We start from the raw sequence: 17,636 nt of genomic DNA on the forward strand, positions 1-17,636 counted from the left end.
TCAAGTGAGGGACGGCTCATAGCCAGCCGCTCTGCTTCAGCCAACTGTGACTCAAGTCCCTCTGTGGCAGAGGAAGGAAAAGCTTATTCTGATGGTGGGAGGCCAGGACATTAATATACATTTATTGAGCACCTACTATGTACTCTGTTCAGGGTCACAGCTAATTAGAAGCCAAGTCGGGACTGAAGCCAAGCCAGGGTCAGAAGACTCCCGAACCTGCTCTTCCCAAGAGACCAAGCTGTGGCCCACGGTGATACTTGTCCTGACCAAGCCAGTACATACACCCTACTGCTATAGGGTGGTTGAAAAGGCCAAGACGCAGTCACCATGGCAAAGAGCCACCACTTGCAGCATTAGCAGCAGCAGCAGCAATAACAGAATAGCAAAGCACACACCTCAGGAGCCTATTCTGTGAAGTAAAGGGCTAGGTGTCTTATGTTGACTACATACCATGTAAGGACTGGCTGGATTAGACACCTCAGATAAACTTAGTCCAACAATGTGACTGAAACCTCCTTAATATCAAATTAATAAATTTCAAAAAGAGAAAAAATTAATGGGATTCTACTGTATTTTAAACTGGAAACAAAATCATTTACAAGCATTCATCAGGTACACAAGATGAGCTCAGGATCGCAATCAGAAATTCAGGATACACATATCAGTATTAACCTACTGTGAGCCGCCTGCTGGCCCATGCTTCATTTCTGCATCACTTCTAATACAGTAACTCTGCAAGGTACATATAATTATTCCCACTGCACAGATGGGAAATCTGAGGCTTGGGGATGTTAATTAGCCAGAGGGGGCAGAAATGAAATTTCAATCGAGATCAAAAGTCTATGCTTAAAGGTTGGAAACTGTCTAAATGTTCAAGTATGGGGATCTGAATAATTAGAATATAACACAACCATATCATGGACCCATGTGACTGTTAAGAATGCATGAAGCAGTTCTACATTAACTGATATTAGATCATTGCCAAGGTCCACTGAGGACATAAAACAAGATATAGGGCAATGTTTTCAGTACGATCTAAAAACTATCTGTCACAAATGTCTCTGGAAAGACAAGAAAATGCTAATGGTGGCTGCCAGCAGGAAGGGATGGGGGCCCAGCTGCAGAGGAGGGGCTACTTCACCATACACCCTTTCGTAGTATGTAAATTTGTTGCCATGTGCACAGCTTTCCTTTCAAAAGTAATGTGTTAGTCTGTTTTGTGTTGCCATAAAGAAATACCTGCCAGGTGTGGTGGCTCACGCCTGTAATCCCAGCACTTTGGGAAGCCAAGGCAGGCAGATCATCTGAAGTTGAGAGTTGGAGACCAGCCTGACCGATATGGAGAAACCCGGTCTCTACTAAAAATACAAAATTAGCTGGGTGTGGTGGTGTATGCCTGTAATCCCAGCTACTCGGAAGGCTGTCGCTTGGAGAATTGCTTGAGCCTGGGAGGCGGAGGTTGTGGTGAGCCGAGACTGTGACACTGCACTCCAGCCTGGGCGACAAGAGCAAAACTCTGTCTCAAAAAAAAAAAAAAAAGAAAGAAAGAAAGAAAGAAAAAAAGTATCTGAGGCTGGGTAATTTATAATGAAAAGAGGTTTATTTGGGTCAGGGTTCTACAGGCTGTACAAGCATGACACGGCTTCTGCTGATGACCTCAGGAAGCTTTTACTCATGATGAAAGGCAAAGGGAAAATAGGTGTGTCGCATGGTAAGAGGGGGAGCAAGAGAGATGCCTGGCTCTTTTAAAAAACCAGCTCTTACATGAACTAAAAGTGAGAACTCACTCATTACTCGAAGAGGGTACAAAGCCATTCATGATGGATCTGTCCCTAGGACCCAATCACCTCCCACCAAGCCCCACCTCCAACATGGGGGATTGCATTTCAACAGGAGATTTGCAGGAGACGAATATCCAAACCATATCAAGTAAATAGACACATATGACCTCCCTAATCTTCCCAGCTCACCATGCATGCCTCCTGGGTCTCCATCCCTGCCCTGAGGAACTTCACAACCACTTGGGGAAAGAAGGCATATGCATGTGGATAAATGAGTGAACCCTGCAGATGCAGGAGAAGTCAGCGCTAAACTCCCGTTACAGAGACAGAGTCCTGAGCTGAGGCCTGGGGGTGAGCTGGGGTCAGGAGAGATTGATAGGGGATGAGGGCAAAGGGGAAACCAGGCCCAGAGGAGCCAAGTCCAGATGTCCTGGAGGCCGGGGGTACCTCACTACCCCGGGAGACACACAGGAATCTAGCGAGAAGGTCTCGAGTTCAGCCCTGACAAGGAGATGGTGCCCTTGTAGTCATCATGAGAGCAAACTCTCTCTGGCCTTCATCAATACCAGAAGCTTTGGCTAGCTGCCAGCCTCCTCTGCTGAGCCGTTGAGCCAATAAATACTTGGTGGCAGATCAATTAAACCATCTAGGAAAGATGTCTGGAAATATAGCTTCCTCGGCTCCATGCAGAGGGACAAGCCCTCAGCCAGTTAGGCCCAAGATACCTGCATTTCCACTTTCTACCCTCTGAAAGTCAGCCCTGACACTGGCGTCCACTCTGTGCGGTCGGGCCACACTCTGTGTGGGCAGGCTTGGGCAGGTTGGCCCAGGCATCGGAGGCAGGGCTGGGTATAAGCACAGCTGTGTCATTTGCTAGCTGTGTGGCCTTGGGCAAATTCTTTACCTTTCCAAGACAGTTTCCTTGTCTATAAAATGGGGATAACAGTCACATTGCCTCATGGCTTATTGTGACGAAAAGAAAAAAACGAGTAAAACGCTCAGCCCAGGGCACAGAACATGGATAGTAGCCAACAAAAGTGTCATCAATACCCTCAAATCAAAGCTGCCCGGGACCCCAAGGCCGCTTGTCTCTGTCAGACTCCTCTCCACTTCCTGTGTCGCTCACACACCACCCACCACCCAAGAACTCCCAGATGTGGGACAAAGCCGATCTGTCAGCCCTTCTGCCACCAGCATGTGGAGAGAGGAGCTGGGGAGCCTCGGAGCAATTCCAGAAAGCAGCCCAGAGTGGATTCCAAAGGCCTGGCCCACCGCAGGGGCCCACACTTCAAGGGCGTTGAGGTATTTGCAGTGGCATTCCCCTGTTAGTGATCAAGCATGCCCGATCCATGGCCACCACTGGGGCTGCCTTTATACAATTTAGTGTTTCAGAACACCCCGCAGAGTTCTGTGCTGAGCCAAGAGCTTTGAAGGCTGACAGTGAAGCCAGCCGGAGGAGGAAAAATGACAGGGATGGCATCTCAGGGACTCACCCAAACTCACTGCTAAAGGCAAGGACCTGGCCCTGGGCTGCATGGTCACCAGCCAGACGGAGCAGACGCTCCTGCACATTCTCTCCCTGCCTTGGCTGTAAACGTCCCCACAAGGTGCCGATGTGTGCCTCCATTTGAATCCAGGCTCCCTCAGTTACCTGTAGTGTGATCTTTAGCAAGTTATTCAAGCTCTCTGTGCCTCAGTTTCTTCGTCATACACTGAAGACGATACTATAGGTAGTATTAGTGCAAAGAGTCATTACTAAAATTAAGTGAATTAAAATTTGCAAAATGGCCAGGGGAGGAGTCTTATGCCTGTAATCCCAGTGCCTTGGGAGGCAGAGGTGGGAGGATTGCTTGAGGCCAGGAATTCAAGACCAGCCTGAGCGACATAGTGAGACATTGTCTCCAGAAAAAAATAAAATTGTTTTTTTTTTGTTTTTTAAATTAGCCATTACCTCCTGAGCCATATGTCACCACTCCTGGCATATGTGTGTGTGTGTGTGTGTGTGTGTGTGTGTGTGTATTTATATATGTGTATATATATATGTGTGTATATATATATATATATATATATATATATATATATATATAATTAAATTAACCATTACCTCCATATATATATATATATATATATATATATATATATATATATATGCATGCCAGGAGTGGTGACATATCCCTGCAGTCCCAGCTATTCAGGAGGCTGAGGCAGGAGGATCACTTGAGCCCAGGAGTGAGAGGTTACAGTGAGCTATGATTGCACCACTGTACTCCAGCCTGGGTGACAGCGTGAGATTCTGTCTCTAAAAGACAAAAGAAAAGAAAAGGAATTGTTAGAATGCCACCCTGTCACCCACTCAGACTAAACGCTGCATAAGTGTTAGTTGTTGTTGCTATTATTGCTATTATTATTATTTGGACCCTGGACAACCTGGGACAGCTCCCCCATTTGCCTGGCTTTGGCTCCATGCTTCTCAGTTCGCTCAGACGGCAGAAACCCTGAGTGTCCTGCAGCTCTCTGTAATTAGCTTTGAGATGCTGAGCCATTTCACTCCACGGTGTGGCTAAATAATTCCACTTGCAGAAGGTCTGACAATGTTATGCATTTGCAATAGGAAATCACGCCTCCAGGAGTGCTTGCCCTCAGCAAACACATGCTTCCAGAGTTAAACGTAGTGAGCCCTTTCTAAGTCTTACTTTTACTGCAATAAAAATTCAAAAACTGAGAAAATGATATCCATTATTTACTTTCATTATGTTAGAGGAAAAGCCTCTATTAAGGCACTTTGCTTTAAGTCACAGGTGAACTCCAGAATTTGCCTTAGCTCACCCAGTTAATCAGCACAAGGGCACCAATTGCTATGTGTCTGCTCTGTGCCAGTGAGCTTTATCATCCTCATCCTTTTTCAAAGGAAAACACTGAGGTTCAGAGAGAGGAGGCACTCACCAAGAGCCATTTGTTGAGTGGCCAGGGTATGACCTGGTTCTGCGAGGGGCCCCAGGCAGAGTTCTCTCCTCCTATGATCCTGTGGGGAAGCAACCCCAGAGAGCTGGTCTGCCTTTTGCTTCCAAGCATGTCTCAGACTCTGGTCCCTCACACCCCAATCAAGTCTGAGTTTGGGGACCTGCCACCATATCCACAACCGACGTTAACTCAGAATCCTTTCCATCCATGGACTGCACCTTGGGATGCCTTCCCTGCTCAGGGACTCCCTAGAGCCAAACTAGTCCCAAACCTGGGGATTCACGGTGGACTGCAGCCCAGGACACAGGCTATAGGCATCACACAGTCCCTTCCCAACTATCCCTGTGAGACTCCACTGTAGCTTCTCCTATGGCCCACTCTAGAGTCGGGGTTTGTCCCAGGCTAGCCATGAATAGGCCTTTCAAGCCCAGAGAAGCTGAGCTTCCCTTTTCTGCAGTCACACCCCTATCTCAGATAGAGAACATTACCCCTATCTAGAGAACAAGTACTGCCGTAGCAGATAAGCCAACCCTATCACTAAATGGAAGATGCCCCAGGCTCATATCACATGACATCTGGCCTCTCTTGCCTCCTAGATTCAGTATTCCAGATTCAGCCAACCTGAGAAATCACTGCCAGTAAGGAAGAGAACAGAACACTTCACAGTTCAGTTCCACCAAACTTGTTCAACCATCTGAAGGACCCATAAGCTTAAAATACCCCAAACACAACTGCCCCTCCCCACCCAACCTCTCTGAGGTAGATTCCTGCTCCTGATCTCAAAATGCATGGCCCCTCTCGGGGCAACCCTGTTAGCACCTTAGTTTTGTACCTGAAAACCAGGCAACAAACAAAACCCAAGTGTAAACTAGTAACCAAGAGGAAGCCTACGACAGGAGTGTAACTGTTGGCTTTGGTAGCTCCCACTGGGTGTCAATGTCAGGCCTTAAATCTCAGCTGCCATATGATTAGTGCTACCATACAAGAGCTTACAGCATCAAAAAGGGGACCTGATACTATCGCATTTTACAGATGAGTAGAGTAAGTCTTTTTTTTTTCTTTCTTTTTTTCTTTTTGAGATGGAGTCTTGCTCTGTCGCCCAGGCTGGAGTGCAGTGGCATGATCTCGGCTCACTGCAACCTCCGCCTGCTGGGTTCAAGCAATTCTCTGCCTCAGCCTCCCAAGTAGCTGGGACTACAGGCATGCACCACCATGCCCAGCTAATTTTTTGTATTTTTAGTAGAGATGGGGTTTCACCATGCTGGCCAGGCTAGTCTTGAACTCCTTAACTTGTGATCCACTCGTGTCAGCCTCCCAAAGTGCTGGGATTACAGGTGTGAGCCCACGCGCCTGGCCAAGTAGAGTGAGTCTTAGGGAGTAAGAGTGACTCAACAAGGACACAAAACCACTAAGCACTTGGAAACATGTCACATCAGACTCTAGAGCCTTGGTACACCAATGCCACTCTTCTAGTCCAGTGATTAATTCCAGCAAATAAATTTTCCAGTTCCATTAAACGAACATTGTTTATTGTTTCTGCTGGTTTTCTCATCACTAGGATTTGCCTGGTCACAATGTCTCAGAAGAATCCAGACACCAAGGCACTGTGATGACTAAATTAGCCCTTCTCAGGGACATAATCATCATTTCCTAGATTTAACCCATTAAACAGAGAAAATGGAACAACACTTTGCCATTCAATGGCAATTGTAAGGCAACAACCATGGAAATAAAATATGAACAAGAATATCGCCAATTATACCAGAGCGCTGAGCATACCAGCCACTTTCCCATTAGCCTGCCACCCTTGGAAACCATCAAATGTCCCCTTCCTGTGCTCCAGTAAATAGAAATTTTGCTTGAGTAAAATCTTGTCCTTGACTTCTTTTCTGGAGTGTTATTCTCAGTCCCTCATCTAAAGGGGAGAACATAGGAAAAGAGTGAACTTTGGGGGGCAACAGAACTGGGGGAACCTTGATTCTGGCTCTCTGAAGCTTTGCTCTTAAGTTTTCTTATTTTTAAAAGGAGGATCTGCCTCAGGGGCTGGTAATTACATCTTTTATTTAGAATGAATAAACTGGAAATTCCAGCTTTTAGCATCCCCTCTGAGAGCTTCATTAGGGGTGTGGCAGGAAGTCTGGATGGGTGCTGGTGGGCTGATGTGGGGAGTGCACAGGTGCCTGACTCCCGGTCCCTTAGCTGGGATTCAACTCAGGACAGGGAGTGCCATGTGCCTCTGTCCAGAGGCCACCCTGTCTCCCTGAGTGTCTCCCTCCAGAAACCAATAACTGTCTTTGCTTCTGTAATTTTAATCTTGCAGGATGGTTGTGTATATTAAATGAAAGGAAGCTGTAAAGCTGTCAGGGATCAACCCCAGAAGCCTATGGGCTGGTTTGTAGCCTGCACAGGTATTCTGTTTGCCCACATAGAGTTTTCAGCATCTGTCAACTTGAAAAATTAGAAAAGTTCACACTCTCTAGATTTCTGGGCTCTCTTGGAAAAAGTCACAAGATTCCGCAACCTAGGGTGTTCATTCCCATGAGATGACAGTGGGCTGGAGATGAGAGGCAGCTGCCCCCTTTAACAGATGGCCCGTAAGAGCTGGAATTGGGGGGTGTTTAGCCTCTTGAATACAGTAGGTGGCCAACAAAGGATGTTATCACTACTTATTAATTATCAATAACTTGAGTACATGGCATTCAAATGCAGGGACTGGCTACTTGTCACTATCCTCCCACTGTGACTAGCTTGGGTCATTTGCTACAACCTTTGTACAGACTGAAAGATTGATAATTGGTAACTGGCATCAACACTCAAAGCCTCTATTGGGTGCCAGTCACTGTTTTGAGTACTTCGCACATATTATCTTATTTGACCCTCACAACTGTGAGCTAGATTACTGTCATGATGCTTTGCTGATGGGAGAACTAAGGCACAGCCCCAAATCACCAAGCCAGCAAAGGAGAGAGTCAGGTTGAAACCCAGGTCCTGACGATTCGTCCACACTGCAGGATCCTGCCAGCTGCCGATGGGGGCGTGGCCTGCCCTGCTTCCCTAGGGCCTGGCAGCCTCTGAAAGCCCTGCCCCCAGCCCGGTAAGCACACTTACGGTCAAGGCCATTGATGTAGCGCATGGTGACTTCGCAGTGGCCCCACACGGCACTCACCACCGGGTACAGCTTCTTGCCCTTGAGGCCCCTGAAGGCCACGCCCAGGTACTGGCCGTCCACGATGAAGCTGAGCGTGCCCTCATCCATGTCCAGCACCACAAGCAGCGAGTCAGGCAGCGCGAATGCCTCGTCAGGTCCCAGGAAAGCCGGGTAGGCCACGCCAGGCCGGTTCTTGCCATCGTGGTAGAGGCGGCTGCGGCCCAGGTCCCAGCCCCATGACTCGGCGTCACTGCCCACCAGCGCCGTGTAGCCCACGGAGTGCAGGGGAGCTCGGGCCGTGGCTACGCCAACCACAGCGTGGGTGCCACGCTGCCGGGCCGGCCAGCTGATCTGCCAGGCGTGCAAGCCGCGGGCGTGGCCCACCTTGCCGCGGATGCCATCGGTGCTCTGGGCCACCGGGTGCCGGTGGAAGGTGAGCCGGTCGTCGTCCTTGACAAAGACGTTCAGCGAGCGGTCCTCCGGGTTCCACGCGTGCCGCAGCTGCACAGCCAGCCCCGCTGCTGGCATGTCCAACAACTGGTCCAGGCGCGCCGGCCGCCCGGGCTCTGCACCCCGCAGCTCCCGTTTGGCGGTCCGCAGCGCCGGCTCTCGCACCTCCACCGACTTGAGGCTCCCGGAGAGCTTCTGGCCCATGCTTCACTGCGGGGAGGGGGCTGCTGCAGGCCACCGCTACCTCGTGGGAGTCTCCACTCCCCGTAGCCAGGAACGGGCCACAGGGCTGGGAACCAGGCTTCGGGATGGTAGACCTCCACAGCCTCTACCGGGCTGCGGCAGGGGCCCAAGCTCCTGGAAGGAAGCAAAGGGCACAGATTATAGCAGCAGCAGCATCAACAGCCAGGTTACCAGTCCCTTCATGTATGCCCATGCCTTGGCTGAGCCCTTTGCATGCACAATATTAGTAATTATTCACACACTCCTATCTGGCACGAATCTAGCACTTGCCATATGCCAGACAGTGTTCTAAATGGTTTATGTTTATTAGTTTCTTTAATCCTTAACACCTCCCTGTAAGAGATATACATTATTATTCACATGTTACAGATGAGAACGCTGAAGTGCAGAGAGAGGATAAGTGATTGGCCAAAGTCCCAGAGCAAATAAATGACTGAGCCAAGATTCAAACCAAGGTCATCTGTCTTCAGGGTGTGTGTTCTGCACCTAGAACAATCATAGGGAGTTTGATCTGATTTGATTTATTTTAAGACGTTGTCTCACCCTGTTGCCCAGGCTGGAGTGCAGTGGCACGATCTTGGCTCACTGCAACCACTGCCTCCCGGATTCAAGTGATTCTCCTGCCTCAGCCTCCAGAGTAGCTGGGATTACAGACACGTGTCACCACACCCGGCTAATTTTTCGTATTTTTAGTAGAGATGGGGTTGGCCAGGCTGGTCTTGAACTCCTGACCTCGTGATCCGCCTACCTCAGCCTCCCAATGTGCTGGGATTGCAGGTGTGAGCCACTGCCCCTGGCCAGGAGTCTGATTTTAGAAATGAGGAGTGAGCCCAGAGCAGTTGTGACTTGCTCAAGATGAGAGACTGGATGAGAACTCAGGTGCATCTGATCCAAGGGGACAAGCCCTGTGCCAAGGCTTCGGGGGACACAGCTGCTCAAGACACAGGGCTATAGGGTGTGGACTAACCAGACTTTCCAACCCTGGAGTCCTGGGGATCCTAAATCACCTCCTAAAATGTAGCCAGGCTTGAGAGGCAAGACACAGAACAAGGGTGCAGTGGGGTCACCAGGGACATGGACATCAGGCAGCGTGTGAAGAGCGGGTGAGGGCTCCATGGGAAAGTAAGTGGAGGTACATGGAGGTGAGAAGGAAGGATAAGGGAGCCGGTGTCCAGGCTCTGGAGCCAAACAGAACTGCATCCAAATCCCTCTCTCCATCTCTTACTGTGCGTCCACAGGAAAGCCTCCTAGCTTCTTGGATACTCCTGATTCCTCGCCAGTAAAATGAGGATAAAACACCTCCCTCTGGTGATGGGGAAACTTGAGAGACCATAATATAAAGGGTCGTGGAACTCTGCCGGCAGGTTTTCCTCTCTGACTCTGAACTCTGGCCATCCCATGTGGATCCCCTCCCTTTGGATGGGTGAGCTCTTTCTTCGGGCATGTAAACACCATTAACAGCACTGATCCCAGACTGCCTTCCCTGAGGCAGGATCCTGGTTTTCATGGAGAAGGAATTTGCTAACATCACTAGGAGACCAGCCAGAACCCAAGGAGCTTGGACTACTTGGACGGGCCCTGCGTATGGGGAGAGATGGAGAGCCAAGCCCTGTCCCGAGCAGAGGCATGTGCCCTCCCCTCCCTGGCCTGAGAGCTACTGGGCCCAGAACAACTTCTCCTGAGTCAGAGGAGGAGATGGATGGGTGTTTTTCATGCCCTGCCCTCCCCAGCCTCAACCTCCCACCCAGACAGTGTGGAACACCCCGAGTCAAAGTCCAGGTGGGGAAAGAAAGAACTCTGCTGCCACTCAGCACAGACAAATATCCTGTAGGTTTCTTTTTCACCATTCCATTTTATTCTTAACTGTCATATTCTTTCCTTTTATTGTCAGATCCCAGCTTCAGCAGATGTCAATCCTATTCCGAGAGCTCTGGCTAATGTTCAATCTGAGGGAATACCAGAACACATAACAATTTGCAACACTAGACAGTTTTAAGATAGCAGAATAATGTTACTCCTTTTCATATCCGAAATCACCCAAAATCAAGGAGAAAAAAAGAAATGCAAGCTCCTTCTTCAGCAAAACTAGAACACATTTGTAACCTGAACCATAGCTTATAAGGAAAGGCTGCCAAAAACGGGCAAGGGCTGCCAAAAGCAGGGAAGATCAAAAATACTGTCAGAAAATATCTAGGGAAGACACCTGTGGCGGCAGATCTCAGACAAAGCTGGCAGAGCCAGCCAGGAGCTGGCATTCCCGAAGGAAAAGAACTAATGATCCCTTATCAGAAACAATGGGAACAGGGCATGTGGTCTGGCAGTGGGAACTGCCTCCCACACTTTGGAGGAAGGCGAGGACAGGGCCAACAGAGGAAAGACAGACCCGCCATCTTGACAGGAAGCAGTGTGTCAGTGAGGCAGAGTGAGAGGAGGGCTCTGAATTGGGAGAAGCCCACAGCTCCAGAACTCTGCTGACTGAGTAGAAACAAAGGCTAAAGGAAATCACTACCACAACCCTGTGAAAAAAGTTCCTGGGAACCAGGGAGCAATCCTGCCCTCTTCCTGGTACCTTCTCTACATGCATCTCCTGCAAAATGCTGATCCAAGAAGTTTTACATCTTTCAAAGAGAAAGCAGCACAGGATATAGTCAAAGATGCTGTAGAAGAAATAAAAGAATAAAAGAACAGGACAAAACACGGCAAACCAAGCACACTCACCTGAAAAAAGCTGTCACAAAACAGATAAAAATTGTAACCAAATTTGTAAACGAATTTTGTGATTATTTCAGAAGGGAGACAACTAGCATGGTCTCAACAAAAGATTAAATCCATTTTGCCTAGTTACAAAGGTAACCTCCAGAGCTAAAAATAAAATACACATCTTGCAAATACGAACCTTGAACACAACATAAAATAAAACAGACCATAGACTGATTTTGTTTGAAAGCAAAAGAGGCAAAAAGGCATAAAAACATGAAATATGATAGTAAACAAAGACCAAAATATTAACCATGTCATTAAATGGCCATAATAAACACATTCTATGAAGGAACAAAGCGGGGGGGGGGGGAGGAAAGACATTCCTGAAAGCAAAGTGATTTAACAATTTTGAAAATGAAGGGCAACACATAATAGGGAAGTGTGAACCCAAACTAAGCAGGCACTATAATCTTAGTATTAGGCAAGTAAAGTTGATTTCAGGGCCAAAGGTTTTAAGTTAGACAAGAATACTTTATAATAATAAAGAGTATGATCCAGCCAGGAACGGTGGCTCATGCCTGTAATCCCAGTACTTTGGGAGGCCAAGGCGGGTGGATCGCCTGAGGTCGAGAGTTCAAGACCAGCCTGGCCAGCATGGTGAAACCCCATCTCTACTAAAAATACAAAACTTAGATGGGTGTGATGGGACTCTGTCTCAAATTAAAAATAATAATAATAATAATAATAAGATCCACAATTGAAGACTAAACACACCAAATAGCACTAAAATTCAGAGCAAAAGCTAGAGGAAATATCAGGAGGGAACTTAGACAGATACACATCAGAGGCATGTACAACTAAGTAAAGACATAGAAAAACCAAATTATGTAATTAATAAGACAGATCTAATTAATGTATTCATCAAAGTCTATACCTTGAAAACAAAGAATGTGTGTTCTTTTCAAGTGTTCGTGGAACGGTCAAAAATTTTTCCCCTACATTAGGTCACAAATAAAACTTCAAAAAAAGCAAAAATAATACAGAATCTGATAACACAGAAGGAAAACTAGAAATTAATCACAAAATTATAGATCACAAAATCCTATCACTTGGACATTTTTAAAAACTCTTAAAACAACTTAAAAAGTTGCTCTGACCCTGACTCAGAGAAAAAAAAAATCCGTACAGAAATTGCAGAATATCTGGAATACAACAATAACAAAAAGCATTCCATACACTAGAACCTGCAGGATGCCTTTACAGCAATTCTCAGAGAAAATCATGGCTGGTTCATTTATGCTATTAAACTTTTAAAAATGAATGGCGCATAATCAAATAGAAAAATAATGAACTAAGCAAAAACTCAAGATCTGGTTCTTTGGGGAAAATTACTACAAAAACAAAACAAAACCAATGAAGCATGTAAACTATTAAGGCTAATCGTGTAATGGCAGATTACATTATATTATTATATTGCTATTATATTAATCTCTCATGTTGATAATATGTACCCTTGATATGATATAACGAAATGGTACTTTACCTCTATGGGCATCTTCCCCCAAACCCATAACCTCACTTTAATCGTGAGAAAAACAAAGGACAAAATCCATGTGGAGGCCATCCCTCAAAATACGTGACCGTTTATATACTGACAAGGTCATCAGAACCAAAGCCTGACAAACCATATAGTGAAGAGGGGCCTAAGTAGACCAAACAATTCTATGTAATGTGGTATCCTAGATGGGATCTGGAACAGAAAAAAGGATATTAGGGGCCAGGCTCAGTGGCTAACACCTGTAATCCCAGCACTTTGGGAGGCCAAGGCAGGTGGATCATCTGAGGTCAAGAGTTCAAGACCAGCCTGGCCAACATGGTGAAATCCTGTCTCTATTAAAAATACCAAAAAAAAAAAAAAAAAAAAAAATTAACTGGTGTGGTGGCACATGCTTGTAGTCCCAGCTACTTGGGAGGCTGAGGCAGGAGGATTGCTTTAACCCAGGAGGTGGACATTGCAGTGAGCCAAGACGGCACCACTGAACTCCAGCATGCGTGACAAAGGAAAAAAAAAAAAGAGAGAAAGAAAGAAAAAAGGATATTAGGTAAAAACTGAAATCTGAGCATAAAAGGAAATCTGAGAAAATGTGTTAATATTAATAGTTTAATTATTAATATTAATTATTAAAATAAGTTAATAATAATGTATCAGTACTGGTTCATTAGTTATGCTAAATGTACCATACTAATGTAAGATGCTAATTATTGGGGAAACTAGATTGGTAAAGGGAGTGAGCATATGAGACCTCTCTGTACTATCTGTTTAGGTTTTCCTTAAGTCTAAAACTATTCTGAAGAAATAAAGCCTATTAATTAGACAAGATTAAATAAATTTCTAAATGTTAGGGAATACAAAAAAAAAAAAAGGACAAAAACTAGAATTTGCCTCTTCCTCTTATCTCATTAGCAAGATATAAACATTGACAGCATTTGGAGGAATCTCACCTTATTCCTTTTTTTTGTGTGTGTAAATTATCAGCAAATTTTCTTTTTAAAAACTGGTAACATGGGCCTTTATTTAGATTATTTCACCTGAAAATTATATAATTAGCATTTTCACATATTACTAAATATGCTTTAAATGCATGACTTCAGTAACTAAATTTTTTTAAATACATTAAAAACATATGAACCATTTGATTATTTAATGGGGGAGAAGATAGGAATATGTAAAATAAGAAATGAAAATGGGAAATAGCAAAATGGCGTAGCTAAAAGCACTCATAAAAGAAGTTAGATTTGTTTGTTGTTTTAACACAGTAAAAAGTTTGCAACACAAATTACCAACAAATATAAATTACCTACAAATGAATACAAGTACAAAATGTGAAAAGATAGCAACGGTTCACACAAAAACAAATGGTTCTTTGAAAAGATACTCAATGTATACTGAAAAAAGAAATGAGTTAGAACTCCAATGAAATGCCATTTTTGTTATCAGGTTATCAAAGGTCAAAAAGTTGGATAACGCATGCTTGGAGAATGTGCGGAACAAAAGACAAACTCATGCTACAGTGGATAGAAACTGGTTTAGCCTCAGCGAATGGCAAAATAACACCATTTTTCAGAATTGCAAATGCACAGACCCTTTAACCTAGCAATTCTACTTCCAGCATTTATCCAGCTGTGCTCTCAAATGCACAGAAGTACCTTCGTACACAGCACATGCATACATATGCAACACAGTTTGTAACAGCAGAGTATTACAAACCTGCTATTACAATAGCAGAGTAATAGCAGAGTATTGCTAGTAATGGCAGAGTATGGGGAAAACCCAAACAGAAGACAGGCTAAATAATGCTAAATGCATATAATGGAATACTATGCAACTAAAGAAAAAAAATGCACTGATATGGAAGATCCAACAGACAGAGGAAGTTGAACAAACCAGGTGCAGAACAATGTGTGGTATGCTGCCAGTACTGTGCAGGGAGAGGTGGAAAAAAGAGGAAAAAGAGGGGACGTTATTCAACACAAAGGGCCCAAATGGATCTGAAGTCCAGTTGTGTCTATAGGAAAACTAGACACCCCAGTAAAGTTTTAGAAAACAACATGCTATTCTCTGCTCACTGTAGAGCGTCATACTGACCTTCATCCAAACCTTGGGCCTCAACCAAGTTATAAGAAATAAGCAAGATAACACATGAAAGGTGTAGGGTGTGTACTAGGGATTCCATCAATGGAAGCAATAAGCATCCAGCGCTGCCTCTGTAAGTTTGTACAGGCTGCCCAGAGGTACCTGAACGGGAGGTGAGTGGAGGTAGGAATCTGCCACTTTCATAATTCATTTGAAGACATCTTATGCTTCCTTTCTAACAAGACCAGGAAACTGGGGCTCCGAGGGAAGCAGCCCCATCAAAGTCACACAGCTAAAAGATGGCAGAGGGGTTCTATCCCAGGTAGCCTGAACTCAAAGCCCTCTCTACTTTTTCTATCACTAACTTCAACCATTAGCACTTACTCTGTGCCAGGAAGCATGCCAGCTGCCTCACAGGCACGATGAGGCTGATGTGATATGCCCCTTTATTCAAAAGAGGGAACAGGCTCGGAGAGGTTGCATAACTTGCATAACCTAGGGTCACACAGCCAGGAAGTGGCAGGCCTGGGATCAACCTCAGAGTCACCATATGACAAGCCTGTGCTCTTACCTCTTCCTCCATGTTGTTTAGAATAGTGCCCTCTCCACGGCAGTGAATGTAACTAGCTCTGTGTGGTCCACACAGAAAATTTCTAAGGAAAATTGCTTTATCCTTGCCCACAGCCATGCCAACTTTGGAGCTGCTGTTGTTGAAAGATACTTAAACGTGTTTAAAAGCAACAGCCAAGCAGCAGTCCCGGGGAGACCTTTTACTAGTTCTTGGCTTGGCCCATACTGGGTCACTGAAGGCACAGTGCTCTCCTTTGCAATCAAAGTCTAACAGCCTCTCTCTCTATTAGTGGCAGGCAGAGATCCTGAAGGGTGCTCACAGTCTGGTGTGACAAGGTGGGCATGTAAATAGATAGCCCTTTGCTGCTCCCCCAGTACAGGGCACACAGCAGAGTGCTCATGTCCACGAATGGCAAGCTGATAAGGAAAACTAGCAGCTGGGCAATCTAATGAAGGACAGGAGACCTGGATATGAATCCCCACCTGTCTGTTAGGCCCTAGGCCAGGACTTAATCTCTCTGAGACTAGTTGGAGGTGCTGCTAACTATGTGCTAACCTTGCCTGCCTTTGCAAGTATCAGAGCAGACACCTGTAAAGTCTGGCACATCACAGGGCTTCGAGCAAGTGGTGAGGGCTCTTTTAAATTGTGGATGTCCTCTAATATTGCCGTTTCACCACTTGAATGTGTCTTAGCATGAATTGATTGTGTCCTCCCCAAATTCACATGTTGAAGCCTGATATAGGTTGGATATTTGTCCCTGCCCAAATCTCGTGTTGAGCTGTAACTCCCAGTGCTGGAGGTGGGGCCTGGTGGGAGCTGTCTGGGTCATAGGGGTGAATCCGTCATGGCTCGGTGCTGTCTTAGGGATAGTGACTGAGTTTTGGAGAGAGGTCTGCTCATTTAAAAGTGTTTGGCACCTCCCCACCCCCATTTCTGGCTCTGCTTTTCGTCATGTGACATGCCTTCTCTCCCTTCACCTTCTGCCATGATTGTAAGCTTCCTGAAGCCTCCCTAGAAGCCAAGCAGACACCAGCACCATGCTGCCTGTAAAGTAGAACCATAAGCCAACTAAATCTCTTTTCATTACAAATTACCCAGTCTTAGGTATTTCTTTATAGCAATGCAAAAATAGCCTAATACAAAGCCCTAATCCCCAGTGTGACAGTATTTGGAGGTGGAGCCTTTGAGAGATAATTAGTCCATGAGGGAGCTCCACCTCCTCTAAGAAGGCTGCCCTGATCCATGGGCCTCCAGGGTCCTGCCCTGTACCTCTGTCCACCCTTGAGCCAACCAGCGGGGAGACCTTTCTGGCTTTACTGATCTGCTTTTTTTCTACTTTGAGGGCATTCCTCTGATGGCAGGAAGCTTTCACCGGCACTCTGTGTCCCCAGCCACTGCCCCACTCCCTCCATGCACAGACACAAGCCCAGTACTTTGAACATGGGGCAGAGCACACATATGGACTGTGGAGAGGATGTGCTGGGCCTCAGGGAGGACTCACACTCTGCTCTTTTTCAGAGGACGAAGCAAAGGGCCAAAGCTAAAGGCAAGAGATAGGGACATGGAGCCCAGCAATGCTGGACTCTCCCTCCTGAGCAGCTGACTCTTGGCTGTATCCAGTCTGCTCCTTTATTAGCTACCACTTTGCATTCTTCCCTGCTTCCAACCCTCATTTATTCATTCAAAAAACGCTTAGTGCATGTGCTAGGCACTGTGCAGCTGAGAGCGAAGGACACAGCAGTGGCCAAGTCAGGCTCATCCCTGCCTTCTCCCTTCAGCCGGAGGGAGTGGGCACCTAGCACACATCTCCTCTCCTCATCTCCACCACAGCACGCCGCACTGGGCCAGGCACATGGAACATGCAACAGAAGCCACCTTCCTGATAGAAATAATATCATCTCTCAACCCAGTAAGCAGCCAACATCCTGAAGAATGCCAAAGGGTGCCTCTGTCACTTTCCCCCCAAACCAAACCTAATTTCCTACGCCATGCTTGGATGACGATGCTAATGACATTATCTGGAAGGATCTGCTCCGGGGCTTCAATTGTGGCTAAGCAAGAAAACAAAAACTCTCATTTGCTAATTGCCCTTCCCAGGACCCTAGCGGATGTTCTTACCAGACAGGGAAATGAGGAGACGTGAAGTGG

The 17,636-nt window shown here is 46.2% G+C and overlaps 1 protein-coding gene across 1 annotated transcript in view; it reads right to left on the reverse strand.

Annotated features, from left to right (window-relative positions):
* The window catches only part of SPSB4 (splA/ryanodine receptor domain and SOCS box containing 4), an 84,558-nt gene that overhangs the window by 59,170 nt on the left and 7,752 nt on the right, over positions 1-17,636 (reverse strand). Inside the window, exon 2 of the mRNA XM_003942590.4 lies at positions 7,851-8,697. Coding sequence (XP_003942639.1) covers positions 7,851-8,544 — 694 coding nt within the window. The 5' untranslated portion in view covers positions 8,545-8,697. The remainder of the gene's footprint in view (positions 1-7,850; positions 8,698-17,636) is intronic.

The sequence above is a fragment of the Saimiri boliviensis genome, chromosome 9 (assembly GCF_048565385.1).
Source record: "Saimiri boliviensis isolate mSaiBol1 chromosome 9, mSaiBol1.pri, whole genome shotgun sequence".
In the NCBI taxonomy this organism is placed as follows: domain Eukaryota; kingdom Metazoa; phylum Chordata; class Mammalia; order Primates; family Cebidae; genus Saimiri; species Saimiri boliviensis.